Source organism: Sphaerodactylus townsendi, linkage group LG05 (genome assembly GCF_021028975.2).
Source record: "Sphaerodactylus townsendi isolate TG3544 linkage group LG05, MPM_Stown_v2.3, whole genome shotgun sequence".
Taxonomy (NCBI): Eukaryota; Metazoa; Chordata; class Lepidosauria; order Squamata; family Sphaerodactylidae; genus Sphaerodactylus; species Sphaerodactylus townsendi.
Window position 1 is genome coordinate 25,596,057 of NC_059429.1, and position 23,658 is coordinate 25,619,714.

Here is a 23,658-nt window from a genome sequence, read left to right on the forward strand (position 1 = left end):
GGATTTGACTTTAATTATTGCTGCAATTCTGACATCTAGTGGATGAAGTACGGTTTGCTTACAATGTTTATGATTGGCAACAGTCCAATGACCTGAGTGCTTATAAAAATAAGTAGAACTGTGACAAATAAAAAGAACTGGGATAAGTAGCACCTGCTAGTTACCAATTCCCTCACCTTTTGGTCCCTTGTGGAAATAGTAGTAGTGGAAGCCAGCGTGGTGTAGTGGTTAAGAGTAAGTGGATTCTAATCTGGAGAACTGGGTTGGATTCCCCACTCCTCCACCTGAGTGGCAGAGGCTTACCTGGTGAACCTGATTCATTTCCCTACTCCAACCTTCCTGCTGGGCAACCTTGGGCTAGTCACAGTTATTTGGAACTCTCAGCCGCACCTACCTCTGTTGTGGGGAGAGGAAGGGAAAGGAGCTTGTAAGCCGCCTTGAGTCTCCTTACAGGAGAGAAAGGTGAGGTATAAATCCAAACTCTTCTCCTACTACTGTGTATCTTGGACTATCAATAATTGTAGAAAGTTGTGCTTGTTTCTGAATTGTTGCTGTTCTGATTCCGTGAAAGCTAACATTGGGAGGACGATTTTTTTTAAGATTAAAGGTTATAGCCCATCATATGGATATTAATTCAGTCTGCAGAGAGCATGCTACATGAAATATGAGACTTACTTCATGAAGATAAGGTGATACAGCTGTCCCTTAAACGTTTGGACTTGAGATGTCCAACAGGATCTCCTGTCACAAAGAAAAAAAATAGTGCATAACAGAGCTTAAAATGCCACTGTTTTCTACCAATCATATAATCAAGATAGACCTTGATTATATATGGGGTATTCCACCTCTCCTCCTGAAGTGACTGCTAGTGTCTCTTCTGATGAGTCCTGCTGTCATACTCCATTGTGCATAAAATCCTCCTGCTTTACAATTTGTGTTGAAATGACAGCAACACAATCAGTTTAACATTAATTAATTAGCTTCACATTATAACTAACAATCCTTATAAAATTCTGTAACTCCCAGTGGTAGCTTATCTGTTAAAGTACCAATTCTAAACCACTTAAAACACCAAGCTGACTATATAATGACTTGATTAAGGAGAAAGGACAATTCCCTGAAATAGAATAAAAAATAAGGAGATTCCACCTAAACATTAGGAAGAATTTCCTTATGGTAAGGATTGTTCAACAGTGGAATATTCTGCCGCGGAGGGTGGAATCTCCTTCTTTGGATGTTTTTAAACAAAGGTTAGATGGCTATCTGTCAGGAATACTAGGTGTGTTTCTGCATGGCAGGAAGTTAGAGTGGATGGATGGCTCTTGTGGTCTCTTCCAACATTGTGATTCTGTGAAGGACAGACCTAGGATTATTCCTGAGTGTTTGGAATACTTGGTGCCTTCTTCCTTTCTGCAACGACTGCCTCTCCTGATAAACTCAGCTGATCAGCTGCCCCTTGCAGCACTGGTGACCATAACTCTCCATCCTGGCAGCCAGCTGATGGACCCCGGGTCTTTGGATGGGGAAATGCCGCTTATAGGGGTCTATGGAGCTGGCCTGTTTTGGCTCTCTGCAGTTTGCCAGCAGATACTATCCTGTCCTCTAAGATGGTGCCAGTGGCCGCAGACTGGCCCTGTAGCCACTATCACATTTGGTTTGCCCTTACCATGTATACTGGAATTTTTGAGGGTAATATGCTATTTAGCTTTAGCCGATCACTTCTTGACTGAGCTGTCATGTGTAATCAAGCAGACTCTGATACACTCAGGCATCAATGTCTAAGACATCTGGGAGAGTACAAGGACGTCCTTATAGGTTCTCCAGAAGCCTCAGAGCTCTTAAAAATTAATAAATGTATGTGTTATGGGGATTTGCTCTTCCTGGATAGGATACCATAAGAAGAGCCGCCTCTGTTTCTGCAACATGAAGTTTGGACATGAAGAGAAAAACTGTCTATGGGTTTTCCAGGCTGTGTGGCTGTAGTCTGGTAGTGTTTGCACCTAACATTTTGGCTGCATCTACTGCTGGTATCTTCAGAGGCATGTCACAGCGAGATGAATGCAAATGCGACTGCAAATGTGACTCCACCCAGATACATGCAAATGTGCTTCACCCCTTGTGAGGTGGACAGATTACATGCCACACCACACAATCACTCCTCACTGAGCCAAGCAGAGAAACACATCTCACTGTGACATGCCTCTGAAGATGCCAGCCATAGGTGCAGGTGAAACATTAGGAGCAAAAACTTCCCGACCACAGATACATAGCTAAGAAAACCCACAACGGGGAATTGATTCCAGCCAGGGTGCAAGAGGGGGCAGAAAAACCCAGGTGCATGGGGGGTGCAGTTTGCCTCCACCCTCCCTCTCCCCCCGCACACCCGACCTCCAGCCGAGGGCTTGGAGCACTCACTCTGCCTCCAGCACTGTAGCACTCCCTCTTGGCTGACACGGTGACCAGCAAGGAGCAGGACAGGCAGGTAGGCAGGCAGGATGGAAGCCTTCCCCTGCAGGCCTGCCGACAGCCCTGAGTTCTCCTTTGGCAAGCCACACAAAGCTCTGCCTGGCCACTGCTGCCCTCCCCCCCCAACGCCAAACTTCCCCTGCTCTTAGCAGAAGGATGGTGGTGGTCTGGTGGAGCTTCACGCAACTTTCCGAGGGGGGACCCAGGGCCATTGGCAAGGCCTACTAAGGAAGGCTTCTCTCCCACCTGCCTGCCCTGCTCCTTGCTGGCCTCCACATCAGCCAAGTGGAGTGCTCAGGTGGTGGCAGCAGAATAAGTGCTCCAAGCCCCACATCAGCCATTAACTCAAGTAGATTCCGCACAGCATATTTATAATGAGTTGCAATTGTTATAAATACATTCATTTTCCATTTATCAAAAGGGGAAACGAGTTCATTTATAACTATTTCAACTCGTTAGAAATATGTTGCGCGGAATGAGCCCCAGTAAATAAAAGCAGTTTTTTTGTGGAGGGGGGCAGCAGGGAGAGTTTGGCAGGGGACACGGGGAGTTTGGCTGGGGGCTGGGCGTGGGAGGGGTCATATTGTAAGGATATGCCACTGATTCCAGCTGCGAAAGTTTGACAGTACATTGAAGAGGAAAAGTTTTTAGTTTTTTCTCTATATATTGGTTTGAACATTTGTAGTTATTTTATGTGTTTTTAATTAATTGTGGTGGTGCTGGTGTAATATTTATATTTTATATTTATGTTTCTTTTGCATATTATAAGTATGAATATTTAATTTCTAGTATTGGCGGAAATATTTTATAAGCAAGACTGATACTGATAATTGTGTTCTCTTTCTGTCTCTTTTTCAAGGGTCTGAATGTAATTTTTAATGTAGCCCTGGCTCTCCTAAAGGTAAGCAGTTTCTTTGCCCAGAAACATCACTAACCCATAAAAATTTTATGTGTCTGTTGTTCACTTGTAGTTCATTAACAACCTGAAAGGGGTAGAAACCTGCTGCTTTCCAATGCAGAAAACTTTCCTAACTTGCACATCTGGAGGTAGTTCTTATTTACCTCAACTGGCAGGACAAAAGGCTGTTTAGAAACCTGCCCCCAAAGTTCGTTGATAGAAAAACCTGAATAATAGAAATCAAATAGATTGAATTAGAAGATAGCAGGTCTTATAGCATGATTGTGGGAACCTGTACTTGTTCAATTAAAACATTGCCTAATGTGAAAGAGGCTTTGAGAAAAACACAGGTGTAATTCAGTGGAAACTCTGGCCTTTTCTAAGGCTCCATAATGTCAGGTGGTATAGTAGTATTAAAAGGTTCAGGTACTTGGTGGAAATGTACTGCAGTGTGCCCTTCCTCTGGCACAACAGAAGGTATGTATGTTAACTGTATTTATATTCATCTGAAATTTCTTCTTATCTCTCCTGGAAGCTCAAGATGAATCGCCATGTATTTCAAACCAATGTAACAGCCCAATCCACAGCCTGAGGTGGCTGGGGATGGTGCCACTACCATGTCGTCCCCCTGCCTCCAGAGGCATACCTGCTTGCAAAGCTCAGGTGGAAGCCAACAAATGTCAGTGCTGCCCCAGGAATGCCCCGGCCTGCCCCCACTGATGCCAGTGCAGCTCTGTGATGGCCCCAAATTCCGGATTTTGCCATTGCAGAGCTAAGGGTGGCCAGCCAGCAGTGCGTTTGCCCCCTCCGCCAGTGGGGGTGCCCCTTGCCCCAGTGGATGGGATAAATGTGTCAGCGCAGCTCCGTGCCACCTCCACTACTTGATTTGGCCTTTCCCAATAGGATTGTGCTGTAAGACTCTCAATAGTCCTCTTACTCTCTGATTCAATCTTCCTTCTTCTATTAGCAGAGTTCCACTAGCAAAAGAGGCAGCTTGTCCAATGGAAGAGGCAGGAAGGGTGGTTTTCTTTTCCTTTCCTCCGTGTGCCTGTCATTCATGCTTGTCCCATGACTCCAGAATTAGCTGGAAGTTGCTGTTGGGAGGAAGTGGAAAGCAGGAAAGATTGCTGGATCCATCCTTTAGAGACATGCACATTTAACTATTTTTAAAAACTCTTAAATTGAATACACTGCTATTAAGAAAGCGAAATGTTTACAGAAGTCTCCAGGTGTGTTCCCAATGGTAACTGGGGTGAAACCTTCCATTGGCCTTGGTCATTGTTACTTTCCATACATTTTATAAGCAACTCAGTTTATTAATTTGGATAGGCGCTTAGCTTCCAGGCTAGGAACTTGTAAGGATAGTAACCAGAGAGTGTTCTGGAGACAAACACCTTTGAATATAGAACCAAAAAAAGGTGGGAGGGTTTGGCTGTGGAGTGTTCATTCCCTTAGCAAAGCAACCTGTTTTGTAAGCTGATACTTCTCTCCTTTTGTGCTGAAATTTTTTCTGCGGTATTTTGAGCAGTTATAGATATGATGTGAATGAGAAGAAGGGTGAGGCATAGGAAAGCATTGTCGGACCATGCATGCATAAAGCATTTGTGATACAATCCTGGTCATTGTTGAATGCTAGAGGAAAGTGAAATTTTTTGTCGTGTTGAAGGGTGCTGATTGTAATATGAAAGAAAATACTGATTTAAGCAGAGTGATGATTGAATATTCAAGGTCTTCACATGTTTGTGGTACCCACAAAAGTGGGCTCATGAAGGCTTATGGATCAAGTTTATTTCCAGGCAGCCTCAAGAGATATGGTTGCTGAAGCCCTAGTCTGCTCCTGGGAGAGGGAGTTGATTTGGGCAGAAGAGAGATAAATAGTTCCACGGTGGTCTCTTCCTGTAATTAAGAAGCAAGGGTCATCGTGGTTTAATGATGACTGATGGGACTTATAGCAAGGATGACAACTTGAGTCTAGGTGGGAAAAGAATGAATCCCAACAAATGTGATTTGGAGTTTGTTTTAAGAGCTGTTCTGTGGCAGTTAGTAGCAAACAAAGGAGGCTTTCTTCTCTGCCACCATTACATCTGTCAGAACATTTTTGGGCGACTAGACGACTGTTATATTCAAAACTTACTTCAGCTTGGAATCCTGAGTAGATTTCTGTGATTATTTTGTGAGATGTGTTTTTTTTAATTTAAATGTTTTTTTCTAATTTTTTATTTCTTTTGAAAAAAAAAACCCAGAAAAAAACAAACAAGGAAAAGTATTGCCTGGTCTGAGGAGGGATTATCAGGGGTCCATTAAGTCTTGTTACTTCCATGATCAAGCCTGCTACATGTTCCAGTAGCTTTAGGAGCTTTAAACATAAATGGGAACCAGCCAAAATTTGGAAGGACCTAGTGTCCTATTAATCAGACTTCCTCTTCAACAGGCTATTAAAAATTATACTTCAGCTGACTCGAAGCTCCATGAAGTCAGATGATCTGTGCTTCTTCAGAGAGGTCTGGGCACAGTCACCATCTGACCATTGGGTGATGCAGGTTTCCCAGAGCTTCTGGCAACAAGTTCATCCACTCTCTAAGTTGCACACCCCCTTTAACATAATGTCTTTCACCTGGCCATAGAACACCTTATGAGCGCAAGGGCTATCGAGTGAGGTTTAGTGGGCCCACATCAGTTTATATTTACTTGATTTTTACTTCAAGTATCTAAGTTGCAGAATGAAGAAACGGGACTCCAAATGGATGGTAGAAGTCTTCTGAAATATCACTGATGTCAATTTGCATATATTTACTTGAGCAACTTTGCTCTTTCAATGTGCTTATTTATTAATTCAAAACATATTTATGCCACCTTTCCGCTTGATCAGGGTCCCCAAGGCAACACACATAAAAGTTTAACATAGTTGAACAATTAAAATTATAAAATCATTCGATAAAAACACACAAACGCCACCAGAACCAGAGAGCGGGGCCAATAACCATTATTGGGCATATGGCATACAAAGCCAAAAAGTCTTCATTTGTTATCTGAAGACACTGATAGAGGGAGACAGATGAATGCCCCTGGAGGAGTTCCAAAGTTTTGGTGCCACGGCCAAGAAAGCTCTTTCATGGGTATTACCTAAGGATATCCAGCATGGAACCAAAAGCATCCTCAAAACTGTGAACCCGGGTTTTGGGCAGGGATTCTGCAACCCCATCCAGCGCAAGCCGAATACCATCTCCTGGTCAGCCTCTAACCGTGCCTCCCTCTTGTTGGATTAGATTTCAGTTTAGCAGCTGTCATTAAGCAGCTCATTACTAACACCACTGTCATGGCTGAATCCAATGAAAAGGAGGGGTAGAACTATTCTGATAACTAATCACTTGAATTTCTGAATAACTTCTCTCAGCGTGGTGTAGTAATTTAAGAGCGGTGGACTCTAATCTGGAGAACTGGGCTTGATTCCCCACTCCTTCATATGAGCAGTGGACTCTTATCTGGTGGTGTGGATTTGTTTCCCCACTCCTACACATGAAGCCTGCTGGGTGACCTTGAGCTCGTCACAGTTCTTCAGAACTCTCTCAGCCCCACGAGGTGTCTGTTGTGGGGAGAGGAAGGGAAGCAGCTTTGTAAGAGGCTTTGAGTTGCCTTTCAGGAGAGAAAGGTGAGCTAAGTTATAATTCCAAACTCCTCTTCCTCCTCCTCTTCCTTCTGAGGACAACTGTCCAATGGAAAAAAACCCCAATGTGATGTAAACAATTACCAAGAAGACTTCTTTTGCTACATTTTACCTATGCTTAGATTTTTTTAAAGGACGAGTGACCCAGGAATCAAAAGATCAACATCATTGTCCACATGCTTGAAAGGGAATTTTACTTTATCCCCATTTTCCTGAACTGTCCGAAGTGCCACTAGTTTGTTTCTTTTGCAAGACGGAAGACTGGATGCTTGTGGCATCTTTGTGATATTTGCTGTATTTGCAAATGCACAAGTAAAGCACCAACGGAGGCAGAGAGGCACCCCCTACAAGGCTGCAGGTTTGTGATCTCTTATTAGATTCTCAGAAATCCTGCCTCACAAGGAGCTTTGCCTTCAGCCATTTCACAGCTCGCCTCCAGATCCAAAACTGTATACTGCTGTTTTGGATGCATTCATCTCCCAAGCATTGATCACAAACCCCACTCCTGCCGTGGAATTGCCCATTCCTTAAATAACTACAGCTATTAAGGAACGCTGAAGTTCTTCTCTATCAAGTCCCTTACTCCCGTCTGGAGTCACTTCAGAGAAAATTATAGCGGTGCACAGTTCAGACTGCAAATGTACAACATTCTTTTCTCTTAAGGAGTGCTGCAACCTAATTTAATGTGCCAAATTCACTGGGGGAAAAAGATCTGTGTTCACTGTGGAATAGAAGTTTTCTCTCATGTATAAACTTTATTTATTTATCGTTTAAATTTACTATACTGCCCCCCCCCCCCAAGGGCTCTGGATGGTGTATAGTCTAAAACAACAAATGAAATACATAATAAAAAATTTAAAATCGTACATCAGACCACATAAAAACGCTTATCAGATGGCGAAAACAACTCTGGAGCAGTCAGAAAATCATCATCTCCTTCAGTATAGGATACTCCTTCAGTATAGCACCCACATCAGCAGCTGTCTCCCCCAAATATATTTTCCTGCGTGATCCATAAACAAATTGACAAACACAGTGATTTCCTGTATGTTACACCAAGAAGCTGTTGCTTACTGTTGGTTTCTTGCATGTTTCCATTACAACAGCTCTCATACTAAACTGCTTCTGTTGTTTGTTTGTTTTTATAGCAGCATGGTGATTTGCAGAGGTGGGATCCAGCAGGTTCTCACAGGTTCCTGAGAGTAGGTTACTAACTATTTGTGTGTGCCGAGAGGAGGTTACTAATTGGTGATTTTGCCACTGATTTTTGCCTTAGTTACACCCCTCCTCTCAGCAGTAGCGCGCAGAACTTGAAGCAGTTTAGCAGGAGGTGCACCGGCGTACGTGGCAGCCTGCGCCTACGTGCATTTGTTTCCCGCCCAAGGACCGGCGCAGTGGTTGCGTCCTTGCCACAGCCCCGCCCAGGAATGTTCCGCCCCAGGAATGCCTGGCCACACCCCCGGAATGCCCCGCCCAGCCCCATTGGCGCTACACCACAGTTTGAATCCCACCACCATGGGAACCTGATACTAAAATTTTTGGATCCCACCACTGGTGATTTGTGCATAAGTCAGGGCCTAACAACCTGATCCACTATTCTTGGGTTCACCCTGGGCCCTTTCAAGCAATAAATGCTTGGAGTTCCTGGCATAAGCTTAAATCCTTGGGTGCTTAGAGGTCATTTCAGGGTGACAGAAGAGGCACATAGAAAGGTTAATTTCCTCTCTGCATATGCTAAATTCCCAATCAAAACCAGCTCCTATGCACCTGAGAATCCAAGTGTCCACTGGAACTCTCAGTGTTTGTTTGATGGGACCCTGAAACATATTGCTATCGGGGCCATGGATTAATCCCATTAACATTAATCCCATGGATACTTTTGGATTTTGGGGAGAAGGTAGTGAGTGCTGCTACAAAATAATTGACATAAGGGGCAATTACAGGAAGTTGGGAGGTTCCAAGTCAAGCATCCTTGTGTGATGGGACAGCTGTTTCTAAATGCATGCTCTTTCAGACTTAAAGGCAATATCTTCATGGATCTTCTGAACGACCTTCTGCTCTAGTGTGATTGGGAAGCAAGAGGGCACCAGGAAATACATTGGTGAGGTTGTAAAGTTGTGTCTATGCTGCATGGCTGTATATGAGAGCATCATGCAAAACTTCCCAGCACTCAGAAAGCTAGCAGGTCAGGGAGAAGGATTCCTACATAATCTTTTCTTTGACATGCTAGTTTTCTAAGTGCAGGTGGATTTTTACAGAAGAACCCCCCCAAGCAGTCAGCAGTGGTGAAGACTAGATACAGATGTTCCACCTGAGTATGAACTGGAACTTAGTGGAGTGTGGGAGAGGCGTTGTCTGCTGTACATTTGCATCTAGCAACCATGCCTGCATGCATTTAAATGATGGCTAATATTAGCGAATCGAAAAGAATCTGTCCAGGGGGCAGAAGCAGATGTGTCCCCAGGCACATTTAAAATAGTCATGTGGCAATAGAGGTGAGAAAAAATTCATCTAATGGGATTATATGCATACTACAAGCCCTTTATGTTTAATTAAGAACCTGACAGGTAGGAATGCCAAAGAACTAGAAACAAGCAAACAAAAAGAAGCCAAAATTGTGTTGCCTCCAGAATGATCATCAAGTGCTCCTATTAAGATTGTCAGGAGCAGGGGAGGGATGTGAAATGCCTTCTGTGCAAGTGTACATGCAAAGAAAAATGTCTAGGTAAGCATTCTCCCTTAAATTCAGTGGTGCTTTGACTCTGAGATCCTCACTCATTTCCTTCATGGCACCTCCCTGTTGATATTACACACACACACACCCTTGCTTCTTTCATATATTTAGAGTTTTCTTCAGGTCCTACAGATCTTCCCACATCCAACAGCTTTGAAGCTTCCCACCATGGAGACTGTCATCCATGCTGCACAGAGAGTCGAAATACAGGCCGTGCCGTTTCAGCCAGTCGTGCTTCATCAGCACTCTGCTGCTTTTCTTCTTCCATCTGTCTTGCATCTATGCAGTAACTGGGTGGGATTGCCGGGGTCTCCCCTCCTATCCGCTCCCTTCCCCCCCCCCCCCCAACTACTTCTGTGTGCTTAGAAAGAACTAAAATCATTATTTGAAAGCAGAAATGAATCGAGTCCAGTGTTTTGCTTGGCTGTCAGCACAGCATCCTCCGGGCACGAAGGCTTCGAGGCCGTTCTTCCATGTGTCTGTGCATTTAGGCAGCTGTCAAACTAATGGAGATGGAAGGTGGAATGAGTGGGGGGAGTTCATCTATCCAAGAGCTCACTATTGGCTTCTTATTACAGCATTCTCCCCCGAGACACCCTCTGCATGCTCATTCACCTGCCTCCGCCTCTCCCTTCCCACCCCCCCTTTCCTTTTCTACCCTTCATTACTGATTCACAGCGAGAGGCGGCAACAGCAGCCCAGCCACGCTTGTCACGAATCAGAGATTGCAATGAGCTCATCCTTTCTCTCTTTGCAGCTTTACAACTGGCCTGGCTTTATTGCTGTTACGGCTGCTCCGCTCTGCTCTCATACATGTCCACAGGCAAGCTGGGCTGTCTCAGCCTTTTCTTACGCTGCATCGTTTTCTGCCATTTTTCCCGTTTTCAGGCATTTTTAGATGCATGGTGGGTGGGTTTTTTTTTTGGAATGCCGCTGGAGCCACCTTTTTCCATGCTTCTTAGCAAAGATGCTTTCCTCCTTTTGAGACCCTATCTTGACAGTGAGCGCATATGAGACCCAAAGCTGGCTCCCATAGTTCCACGGTGTGCATTTGTGGCTTCAGAGAACAGTGTTTCTCACTCTGGATACTTGCTGTTTTTTGCTGATGGAAGAAGGGGTGCCTTGCCCAGCCCCAGCTCCCAAGCTCGCACCACCCGTCAGAAAGTCCCAAGACATACAGGATGAGAGAAGCAAGCTTGTGAATGAGTATGCCTGTCGAGTGCTGGAACTTCTGGGGATGGGGCATCGCCTATTTGTGCCTCGGCTTCTTGCGGTGAGATCTTGTTTTCTTCAGATTAACGTATGGTAATTCTGCCATTCTCTTTCCCATTCCAGCCTGTCTGCAAGGGTTCCATTGCATATGGTGGTTGCATCAGGATTTTCCCCGTTTTGCACAGTGCATTTAGGAAGGATCAGCTCTGGCTGCCTTTTTAATGGGCTTTGGGCAAGGAGGGATCGGGTTAGACAACCTTCGGAATTTTACCCAGCCACTCCTCTATTGGCCAGTGGTGTCACAGCTGGATCTGCTTTCAAAATAATTTTTCTAAACCCTCTGATTTTTCTTCTTTCATGGTTTCATGGTTTCATAAGCTGGCAGACTAAGGCTAATTCCAAATGCATCCCAACTACTTAAAACCTGATGTCTTGAGTCTAAGATGGTTAGGTGTTGGTAAGCAACAGTCATACTAACCGACTTGGCATCTATGTATTAAATGCTGTAAAGGTGTTCTCATCCGTTTGAACAAATGCATCCTGTCACTGTCTGGACTTGATTTGCACTGCTTAGTATGGTGGTAAATGTGGCGCTTTTCAGCAACCAGCAAAAAAAATACTGGTTTGAGTAATCCAAACTTATTGCTTAAACTCTTTTAGTGCATCAGATTCTTAGCATCACATCTGGGCTTTCTTTCCTTAATAGACTGCCAAAATTACACCAGATCATTGGACCATTTAGCAATAGTCAAGAGAGGCCAAAATAAAAAAAAGCATCAATTGCCTGTTTCTGGTAGCATCACAGTGTGTACCTAGGTTTCCAGAATATTTCAGTTCCTTTTATTCTCTGGATTCATAGCTTGCCATAAACCTAGGAATCATGATAGGTATCATCCATGCCTTATTTCATGCAATCATTTCCAGAGGAAGGTTGAGGTGTTGCTGGTTCTATATGGACCATCTCTTTTTATTTTATGTGCTGTAAATGTTGAAGAATCTGTTTATCCGCAAGTGTTGTCAGTCTGATTTATGCTAGGTTAAAAAGGGCACACCTCACTGTCTGCAAATTACTCTTCTAAAAAAACAGTGTGCAGACAAATTTAGAAAAGCAAGTGTGGTGGTGAACACCTGTGGGTGGAACGTGTCATTCTTCACACAACATGCAACTCATATTTCACTTGTAGCATAGACATTTTTTAAAAAGACAAGACAAAGTAGTGGCAGATAGTTCTTTCAATAGATAAATGGCAGCTAAATAGAATCTCTGACAGCTAAATACTTCCAGGAAAATATACCTTTGATACTCCTAAATAGGAGATGCCAGGGATAGACACAGGGGCAAGGGAAAGCTCTGCCCTGCTAGTAAGCTTAGAAAGGCATCTGATTGGTCACTGAACTAGATAGCACTTACAGCCCAATCCAGAGCTGAGGCGGATGGGGATGGCACCACTTGAGCGCCACTTTGCCTGCTCCACAGGGCTTTCCTGTGGTGGGGGAATCCTAAATAAGTTCTTAAAACAAAACAAAACACCCAACTTCCCCACATGGCAAAAATTGTGGCGTATCTCTACCGGCAGTCCCGCTGGCATACAGAGGCTGAGAGGGGTCTGAAGGCCGACTGAAATTGGTTCTGCCCCCAGAACACCCCCAAGCGTAGCTGGGGGCAGCATACAAGCACCCGCATGACATCAGGCCTCTCAGCTAGGCATTGCAGGGCCTCTTTTGGGTACTTATGCCAGAAGACTTGCCTCTTCACCAGCGCAAATGCCCCAGAGAGGGCATTTATACTGGGAGAAACCTGCACCACATCCAGAGGTAAATTCCGCCCGCCCCCCCGCCCCCCCTCGGATTGCACTGTTAGTCTGGTACAATAAGGCAATTCTTTTGTAGATTATCAAGGAGCTTCCACTAGATGTACAGGACTTGGACCAAAAGCATAAAACTAAATATTATTTTTGAAATGTGAATTAAAGCAAAGGAAGCAAGGAAAGTACATTATTCCCTACCCCCCACCCCCGAAAAAAATACCAGTCAGTTTCAATCCAGTCAAGATCTCGTGTTATCTTCTTGTTGACCCTATTCATAGTTTGGTAGATTTTTTGTCATATTCTCTACCTAGGAATACGTGAGGCTACTTTATACAGAGTTTATAGGGAACTTGCTCAGACCCTTGAACATTTTACTCTCTCTTTTCTGTTCCTTATCCAGTTCCTTTTTGAAACAGGGCAGTCAGAGCAGTACACGGTATTATGTCAGCTACACTTCATTATTTTATTTAATTCAGTTCTGACACAGAACCATAGAATCAATTTGTAATTTTTGTATTTAATACAAAAGTACAACCCAAAGGTTAAATTTTGATTGGAATCGTAGCTGAAGAACTCCCCCACGTCAAGCCGCCTACAAATGGACTTTGAGTTTGTTTGGAGGTTCTAGCAGGGGAACACAGCTATCGTGTACCCTTGACTGAAGAACAGTACGCTTCTTCGGTCTGAGATGGTCATCCTCTTCCACGTCCACTGAGCAGCTATAGGAGACATGCACATGGAGCTATGAGGGAGGTAAGGGACATTCACCTAGCTATCCAGATCAGCCAACTCAAGCCCTGGTGTTCAGTGTGGTGTCAGATGTTGCAGCCAGATGGCCCTCACATGCCCCCGCCCCCCTCAGCTGACTGCTGTGGTGTGACAGGAACAAGGGAGGGATCTTTCTTAGAACTCCTAAAACAACCTGGATTTTTTACCATATCCTAAGAGGAAAAGGAAAGAACGCAAGAAAGACACCTTCCTCCTGCTGCCAGTGAAACACCCACTACCATTTCTAAGGGAGTTTAAGAGAAGGATTTTGGGATACCATGTATATTGGGAGATGGATCAGATCTCATCTGACACCATCAGATTTCAACTGGATCCAAGTTTTAGGTTAAATAATTTGGTATGCCAGGCTCAGTGAAAAACTGACAATGGGCTGAGGGAAAGGGAGATGGGTTTTGCCCAATAACTTCCATCATGAAGTTTGCCTCATTTTTCCTCTGAAATACACAGGGGTTGATGTCTTCATTGAGTATATTTTTAAGCTTCCAAAATTATTCCAGTATATTTACAGTCAATTTAGACTCCATCAGTGTTCATGTAAAATTAGGGTTTCTGTCCCAGTGTCCTTAGCTTTTGTTTACTTACCTTGAGTAACATCTTGCTTTCTTGATGACCACTTCATCATCCAGAATTATTTGATGCTGTCTGCAGACTTCTTTCTTTGGCTTCAGATCATTTACCAATGTGTTAACATTGCTCTGTTACATTTTTATCCTACCTTTAGTAAAGTTCATGGGTGAGAAATAGACTAATTACTTCTCATAAATATAAAAATTGCTGGTTTATTCCTACCATGAGTATGATTTTTAAATTATCAATGTTGCCTGCCATCTTATCCCATAACTACTAAATCCTTTTAAAAGTTCCAATCCTTTTAAAAAGTCAACCAGAAGATTCCATCTATATGTTTGGTGACACACTCCAGCAAGAAATTGCACAGCCTGAAATATTAGATTAAGCATTTTCTAACAGCCCTTATATCTAACAGCCGTATGACTCCTGCATAGATCTCCCCTTCCCATAAGTCATGGCAGGCTGCCACTAGTATTTTAAATTTTGAGTTATATGACCGAACATGGACAAGAGCTGATGTCTTCATATCACACCTGCCATGTTTCCACTGGTCCAAAGTTGGAAATGTTTTGACGGTATATGCAGTGGCTGATACCCGCATGGTAAATAGCATTAGTTTCTGAGCCTGGTACAGAATGTCTACATGCTCTACCCATATTTCCTGAATCCCCTTTGGGTCCATTTGTATTCAGTATGAAAGCACAGTCACCAAAATGTAAATGGTCTATATAGGGTGAAAAGGAGCTCTTTCTTTATGCCCAAAGTCAGTCTCCCTCTGCATTCAGTTTAAAAAGTCACACATGAACTGTTGTGTATAATCTGCATACCAAAACTTACTAAAATGTTCTTCCATCCTGGTGAAGGGTAATATCCTACCACTCTGTGTGCAGAAGGTAGAGTTCCTGCATTCTTCTCCATTGCTCTAGCCCAGTGGTGGCGAACCTATGGAGCTGTCGCCCCAGTTTGGGCACTCGGCAGTGGCATAGCGCCAAGGGGGAAAGGGGTGTGCAACGTACTGGGTTGGCACCCCTGCAGGGGTGTGGCAAACACCCCTGCGGGGGTGTTTCGGGACATTCCAGGGGCATTCCAGGGCAGAGTGGGAGCATGGAAGGGGCACAGGGTGCACACGTGCCCCAGGTGCAGTTTTGCCTCGCTCTGCCCCTGGCACTCAGTCTCTAAAAGGTTTGCCATCAGTGCTCTAGCCCTTTCTGATCCCCGTCTCATTCTGATTCCATTCCAGGGTGATGAGACCTGCATAGATCTCACTTTTTTCCTGGGAAGTAAAGGTGTAAGTTGGGAAGGAGACAGGCTGTTGAGGAAGAAGATGAGCCCTATTGGAGCTCCCTTGTGGCTGAAGCTCACTTTCTTCTTGGCAGGTCTGGGGTGTGATTAGGATGATTGGTGTAAGCCACGCCTGTTGCTGCCATCTATATTGTATTTCTTGTTTTGGGTTTACTTTGATTCATACTTCTCATGTTCCATGTTTCTCCACTGCTGTTCCTATAGCACAGTGATGGCGAACCTTTTCGAGACTGAGTGCCCAATTTGCAACCCAAACCCCACTTATTTATCACGAAGTGCCAACCCGGCAATTTAACCTGAATGCTGATGCTTTAGTTTAGAAAAAACTGGTTGGCTCCCTCTTCCTCTGCCCCACCCGCTCGAGCAGGGGCTAGCCTGCTCTAACCTCCAGCAAGTCCTGCGCGCACCACTCTGTGCCTCTAGCATCTCTGCCTCCTCTGTCCCGTCCCCCCCCCCCCGGCAACAGCCACCTGGAGCACAGGCACCAGGCCCGCTAGCCGAATCCTCCCTGTGGTGCATGCACATCGTGCTCAGTGGCCCAGCCCAGCCTAGATGTGTGTGTGTGTGGGGGGGTGATGATATTCCACCCTCCACATGATGAACTCTGTGTGTGCGTGCCCACAGAGAGGGCTCCGAGTGCCACCTCTGGCACCCGTGCCATAGGTTTGCCACCACTGCTATAGCACATCTGTGATTTTTTTAGATAGATTTGGGAGCAGAGGGGCAGGTAGTTTGGGGCCTGTTGCGGAAGTTGGTGTCACTTCACTGTGCTGTTGGAGCATAGGTGGATGGATTCCTCTTCCCCCATCAGCAGATACCTCTGAAGACCCTGCATTTTCCTTTCCATCATAACGTTTGATACATGGAAATATAGAGATAAAATATCTAATCCTGTGTTTAATCTTTCAAATGAGAGATGCTAGTTCTTAGCCCTGCTCAAAAATTTGTTTCTGCAAAATGTTTCTTAAAAAGCCAGATGTGCAGGGATGAGCTGTGGGTACTTGTATACTGGAAAAGGCTCCTGCACTCACATACTAGATACTAGTATGTGTTTGAAAACTGGTTGTCATGAAGCCTTCTGGAAATTAATTTTGTATGTTGATTTAGACCAGCATACTCAGTTTGAATGTAATTGAAATCATGTTGTTTTGTATGGTAGTGTTTTCAGGCCCAAGTTTTTGGTGACGTTGCTTACTGTTGTTGATGGATAACTTCCTGTTGAATAAAATGTGGAAAGTATTTGCTGCATTGTTCTGTCATATTTGAAGCCTTAAAAACCATAAAATAATAGAAAAACCAGTTTGGTACTGGAAAGCAAAGACAGTAGTCAGAACTAATTCTCTTTCTGTTTTTCCTTTGAAAACTGTGATCCTGACAGCGTTTGCTAGCTTACTTGTTGGCTGTATAAAAATAAGTACATCAGTCGATGAACTCTTTGTGTTGCTCTTTCTGTGGTTTCTTTGAGAACATTCAGAGAATATTAAAAGAACGCATATTTTTTCTTCTAGAGAATAGAGGTTTGTTCACTTAATGCTGTGTGGAATATCCTCAACAGATCCAGGCCAGAAGAGTGCCACTATTACTGTGTTCTGGGCTTATAGTAGTTTTCTGCTATGTTTGTAGACTTCCAAGGAGGATCTTCTGCAAGCTGATTTTGAAGGAGCTTTGAAGTTCTTTAGAGTACAGCTGCCCAAAAGGTACCGAGCTGAAGAGAATGCTAGACGGCTTATGGAACAGGCCTGCAATGTAAAGGTAAGAGTGATCATATTTGTCTTCAGATAAGAAACAATCAGTCTTAAGAGTGGGAATGTTGATTTTTAAAAGCACAATGAACTTCTTTGGGGAGAATGCATCCATGTTCTTCCCGTTCCTTCAACTCTTCCTCCCAGCCACAGTCTGTTTTGTCTAATAACATCTGTTAGCATTTTAAAATGTTGATAACATACATAGTCTTCATTGATTGAGATGCATCCTGTCCTACACAAGGTTATTGATGAGGACTGTAGATGTATAACGTTGTCTGAATAGAAGATTCTTGCTGAATTTCCAGAAGACTGGCAAATTTGGACTTGCTGAACATTTGAAAGAGGTAGTGTTGCTGAAGACCCACTCTAGGTATACCTGTGGTGACCTAACATGCTTCATAGAGACCAGCATGAGGCTGTTCTCAGCTGTGGGACATAAGGATGAAATGGACAGATTTTGTTCTCCTTTTTGACTGTCCTGGTTTGATTGAGATGACTGTATGTACAGTAGAAGTTGATTGTGTAACGAGCCAAATTAACATACCTGGATAATCTTGCTTTCCCCATTTACCTTCCAAAATTAACCCAGATGAAAGCAGAGGGCTGTGCTCGATAGCATAAGTACACTTACATGTGCCCAGAACAATTGTAACTGTTCATTTTAGCCTACTATAAATCTGTTTTATGTCCTGTAGTGAATATAGTCAAATGTGTATTTTCTACTATGATTTTATGGTGAAAGAATGACTGTTTTAATACAATTTTTGCTATCAGGTCTTTCATTTATTGGGTGGGTAGCTACTACACTTCCAGTAGTTTCATGTTACATTTCAGCAGTTTAATGTTACTGTGAAGATCGAAAGGTCAGTTAAAGGGCAGGTTGGAGGCCACTTGCTTGCATGGGAGGTGTTCTCCTTATTCACAATTAGAATATTGAACCAGCTTCTGTAATCTGCAGATAGACCAATACATTCAGAAACCACATTTTCAAATGTAACCCAGGCAAATCCAGTGGAGTCAAAGGAATATTTTATACTAGCACTGAAGCCCATTTTAGTGTACAATAAAATGGGCTCTAGTAAGGAGGGAGAGCCGGTCAGGGATCCCCTGCCCCCTTCCCCCCGACAGGAGCACGCCCTCACACCAGCCTCTGCCGCAGACCCAGCCAGACTCACCTTAGGGTGCCAGTGCTACAGGTGGGTCTGGGGGGATTGTAAGGGGGAAGAGGTTCCAGGCTTTGGGGAGAGTGGCTTGGCAGGGAGGGGGAATGGGTTTTTTTGAGAGGGGGCAACTGGGGCTGTGTGTTGTTTGGGGAGGGCATATGTGATGGGGGAGCAGAAGGGCTGTTGTCTGGGCAGGAGGCTTGTGGAGGGCTCAGGGACAGTGGTGGCTTTCTGCCCATTGGTTCACAGCTTAGTGTGCCATTTTGGAAGGAGGATTGGGGCATCTTGGGGTGGGCTCCAGGGCAGCAGTGGCTTTGTTTGGGGCTCGATGAGGGATCAAGGATTCCATGAAGGGGTTGATGGTCAATGCAAAATTACACAGCAGGAACCAGCTCACAGCAAAGTATACACGGTAGTACAGATCACAGTCTCCAATAATTTATTCAAATAACTTTGTGTCATTCTGTATTCTTTTTTTGCTTAAACAATCTTTGGAGCATTGCATTGCCCTTTTACGAAAGTCATAGAGACAGGCTGCCCGAGCGGCAGCTTCAGTGGTGGGATTCAGCAGGTTCGCACCACTTCGGCAGAACCGGTTGTTAAAACGGTGCTTCTAAACAACCAGTTGTTAAATTATTTGAATCCCACCCCTGGGCAGCTTCCCTGAAATCGAGCCTCAGATCCTGTGGGGAAAGAAAAGGGTGAGTGAGTGAGGGTGATGAGGCGCTGCACGAGTAAGCGCTGTGGCGTTGTGCTTACTCGTGAGTAAGCGGGGCTCCGCGGGAGAGGGGCGGCCAGAGGGTTTTTTGTCTCCTGGTGCCATTTGGACCCCCATACGCCACTGGGAGATTTTCCTGTCAGATAAACAGCCAGTCATGAATCCAATGCATCTTAGTTCCACAATGGCACAAAAACCTGATTGCAAAGCACGGATCCTCATGGATCCTCATGATTTTTGCACTAGGTCATCCAAAAATCACCATCAGATCACAGGGCATGTCCCTAGGCACAGATCTGAGCACAACAATCATGGATCCTATGCACTGTGGTGCTATAGTGGTGCAAAAACATGGTTGCAAAGCACGGATGGCACCATAGTGGTGCAAAAATGTGGTTGCAAAGCAAAATTTTATTTTTGAAATATACCAGTAGCTGCTGCATTTCCCACCCTAGACTTATACTTGAATCAATAAGTTTTCCCAGTTTTTTGTGGTAAAATTAGGTGCCTCGACTTATATGTGGGTTGACTTATACATGAGTATATACGGTATGTTGCTAATTATCTTCTAATCATCTTGTTTATTATCTGCTTTGATCAGAGTAGTGCAATATTCATTCTTTCCATAGTTTCTGAATTGTAGAACTGTATTATTCAGTTACCCTGACCACAGGAGATGGGAAGTTTAGAATTAAGACCTGCCTCCTTGACTGGTAGAAATCATCATATTAAGTAAGATGCCCTCCCTTTCTCAGAGTAGAATGGACCTTCCTGATAAACCCAACATACTTCTCCAACCTCTGTCTATAAATCTCTCTGTCAACTGAATATAACACTTCATGCAAGTGCTAACATAGGCTGTGTGGACTGTAAAATTTTATTTATTTATATATTAGATTTTAAACCGCCCATCCCTGAAGGGCTCTGGGCGGCGTACAGCAGGCCAGCAACAACAATAACATAGTAACATTAAACGCAGCAGGCCAAAACCAACATTTTACACAATAATAACTAAGTTAATTTAAAACAATTTACAAAATCTATAAAACCATAAAAACACAGCAGCAGCAATATTATATGGCGCCCAATCCCAAGGCCGGGAGGGGACAGTAGTGCTAATTAGATATTATATCGGGCGTGCCAATGATGGTGTAGCTCTGCTGCATTAACAGCTTTAAGGTGCCCAAATAATCTTTATTGTTTTTTGCTTTCTACAAAGCAGCTTTCCCCATTCCACATTCCTTCACTATCTTGGTTTTCTGATATATATCTGAATCCCATTCAGAACCCTCATTCCCTCTGGCAGTTTATCACTGTTTTGTCCAAATTGATGGGTGAACTCTTTGAACCATTTGACACAGCTGACCTTCGACTGCTTTCTTTCAACACAGCCTTGTTGTTTGCTGGCATGTCTGCTTTCCAAGCCAGTAAAGTGTGTGCCTTGAGGCACAACCCCAATTTCACTTTTTTTACACCAGAAGAAAGTTGATCTTCACCTGGACTTGACCTCACTAAATGGTTTCCTTTTTCATATACTTCAGGAGGCCATGTTATGAATGTTCCTTTTTCAAGGCAAAGGTGAGACTGAGAGAACCATTCCTTCATTAGATGTACAAAAAGCACTCTTATTCTGCTATCCAGTAGGACACAAATCTTTTCTTTAATTATCATGGCCCTGAAAGATTCAAAATGGATATATATTTTTAGCATCAAGCCACAGGTGACTTATGGTGACCATGTAGGGTTTCAAGGCCAGAGATGTTCCAAGGTGGGTTTGTCATAGCCTTCTTCCTTGCCATGTCTCAGATATTCCTTGGAGATCTAGCCAGGGCTGACCCTGCTTATCTTCTGAGATCTGGCAAGATCAGACTATCCTGGACTATCCCAAGTCAGGGCTACCAGCTTACAAAACATCTCTTTCCACAAACCTGCTGGGCCCACTGAACAAGATCAGTGGCCACTTTCTCAGCATTTCTCAAAAGGACTCCATTTCATATTCGAGCCTCCACCGAAACAGCAGTGGCATAGTGGTTAAGAGCAGGTGCGCTCTAATCTGGAGAACAGGGTTTGATTCCCCGCTCTGCCACTTGAGCTGTGGAGGCTTAGCTAGGGAACTAGATTAGCTGTGCACTCCAACACACACACCAGCTGGGTGACCTTGGGCAAGTCACAGTTCTTCTGAGCTCTTGCAGCCCGACATACCTCACAGGGTGTTTGTTTGGGGGGGGGGAGGGAAAGGAGTTTGTAAGTCCCTTTGAGTATCCTTACAGGAGAGAAAGGGGGATATAAATCCTTCCCCCCCTCCTCCTCCTGCTGCTGCTGCTGCTGCTGCTGCTGCTTCTTCTTCTTCTTCTTCTTCTTCTTCTTCTTCTTCTTCTTCTTCTTCTTCTTCTTCTTCTTCTTCTTCTTCTTCTTATTATTATTATTATTATTATTATTATTATTATTATTATTATTATTATTATTATTATTATGGAAAGAAACCCCCTCTTCCACATGATAAGAGTTCAGCCATCATTTCTTCTGCCAATGAGAGCAGGCTGTTGGCCTTAGCAAAAAAAAAAAAACCTTCAGAAGAGACAACTTCAGACAACCAACCTCTCAGGGCTGTTGTGAGGATAAAGTGTCAGCTCCTTTGGTCCCCATTAGGGAGAAAGGCAGGGTGCAAATGAAGGAAATAAACTGGGTAATTCTTATTACTCATGAGGGCCACTGCAGTTTGAACCTTCTCCATATTACAGCAACAGAAAAATAAAGGCCATTCTGCATCCTTTAAATTTTTTTAAATTTTAAACCTTTCCAGGATTCTTAGAATTTTTTGGCATTTAGAGAAAAGGGGCTGCCGCCTCAATCAAAATCCTGTCCAAATAGTCACAGCAAAACTGAACAATTTAAAAAAGTTAACAATAAGTCCGAAACATTTATAATGCATAAAGTAAGGTCATAACAGTTAGACTCCCTAATCATATTAGCCAGAAATCAATTAGCCAGAAAAATAAAACCCTGAAAATTTTGAGCAAATAAACAAAAGCCTTTGGTCTGGCACTGACCAAAGAGTAGCCTTTGTCTTAGCACTGACAAGTAAAGGAAAAACCATGGGGGCCTGTTCTCCCATGGGCTGGAGGACAGCTTGTCCTCCATACGCCCAGAGGAGAAGGACCTTTCACGGGTAAGTACCAATGGTCATTCTGTAAAAGGGAAGCCACAATGGAGAAGGGCCTGTTTGTTCATGGGCCTGATTTCAGAAAACATGAGACACAAAACTGAACTTCCAGCAATGATTCTAATACTTGTGTATTAGATTATTCTAATACTTGCCTATGATCCCTCCAGTGCCCAAGTTATTTAGGGCTGTGTAAGTCATTGGGCCTGGAAATATATACGTCACTAAAATGGATTTTATACAAATGTTTCTGAACCATTTTCAGTTGTAGCCCCATGTAGAATGAATTGCAGCAATCTAACCTAGAAGCAATATGAAAATGTATAACGGTGGTCAAATAATGTCTCTCAAGGGAGGGTCACTGGTGGAGAACTAGCCAAAACTGATAAAATGTGTTTAGTACAAAAGATAATATTTGAGCATGCAGCAGGTGGGCTAGAAAGAGCAGCCGAGATTTACCTTGACCACTGTCGCTACTCAGGGATAGTGTAGGGAGAGGGGCAGGCTCAGCACCGGCATCCAGCCCAGTGTGGGGCTGGGCCACCCAGCTGCTGGAACAAGCGAGTGATGTGCCTGGAGGAGGCAGGGACATGGCCTTAAATGGGCAGGCCGGGCCATCCCGCGCCTCTTCTTGCCTGAGCACAGATGGCTTCTCCCATCTTCTCCCACCTTCCCACCTAATTTGCAAAGGTGCAGTTAGCCAGAGCAAGAGCACAGTAACAGGCAGAGCACAACCTGATTGACTGGGCTGTAATGGTATAGCTGACAACCACAGATAGGGTGCGCTGTCTGCTATAAAAGTAGGTACTTCTGATTACAGAGCAAGCAGTTTGTTTGGCTGTTTCAGTTATAAGCCCTCTTGTTTCCTACCAACCAGACCTCTAGCCTCTTGTTGAAACAAGGCAATCTCCCCTCAATCTGAGATATTTGAGAACTAGCAGGATACCCGTACTTCGCTATACATACTTCATCATAGCCTCTCTATGAATTTCGGGGTGACATTCAGCATACTTCTTTACAGCCTGTTTGTGAACTTTGGGGTGACATGCAGCATATTTCCTCACAGCCTGTCTGTGGACTGATGGGTTGGTTTTCGCATATTTTGCAGCAGCTTCCTGTAGCTGTCTTTTTCTAATGAAATGTATACATCGCTTTCTGCATTTAATTCTCTTCTCCCTTTAGCTGTTTCAACAGAAGGAACAGGTTTGTATGCGTTGAGGAGGGCAGTGTTAGAATGCAGTTGGCACACCATTGCATCAAGCGTGCTTGTTGTTTGGTGGGAATTAGCAGAATTTGTCAATGCTACAAATGGAGTTAGAGTTTCAAAGTGCCCTTCATTAAAATGTCCTGTGAAACAAAACTATAACCATTGGAAATACCATGTTGAAGGACATGAAACTCGTGGTGTTTAACTGTCACCCTTAGA

The 23,658-nt window shown here is 43.9% G+C and overlaps 1 protein-coding gene across 1 annotated transcript in view; it reads left to right on the forward strand.

Annotated features, from left to right (window-relative positions):
- The window catches only part of RABGAP1L (RAB GTPase activating protein 1 like), a 189,429-nt gene that overhangs the window by 134,183 nt on the left and 31,588 nt on the right, over positions 1–23,658 (forward strand). Inside the window, 2 exon segments of the mRNA XM_048496483.1 lie at positions 3,326–3,367; positions 17,067–17,195. Coding sequence (XP_048352440.1) covers positions 3,326–3,367; positions 17,067–17,195 — 171 coding nt within the window.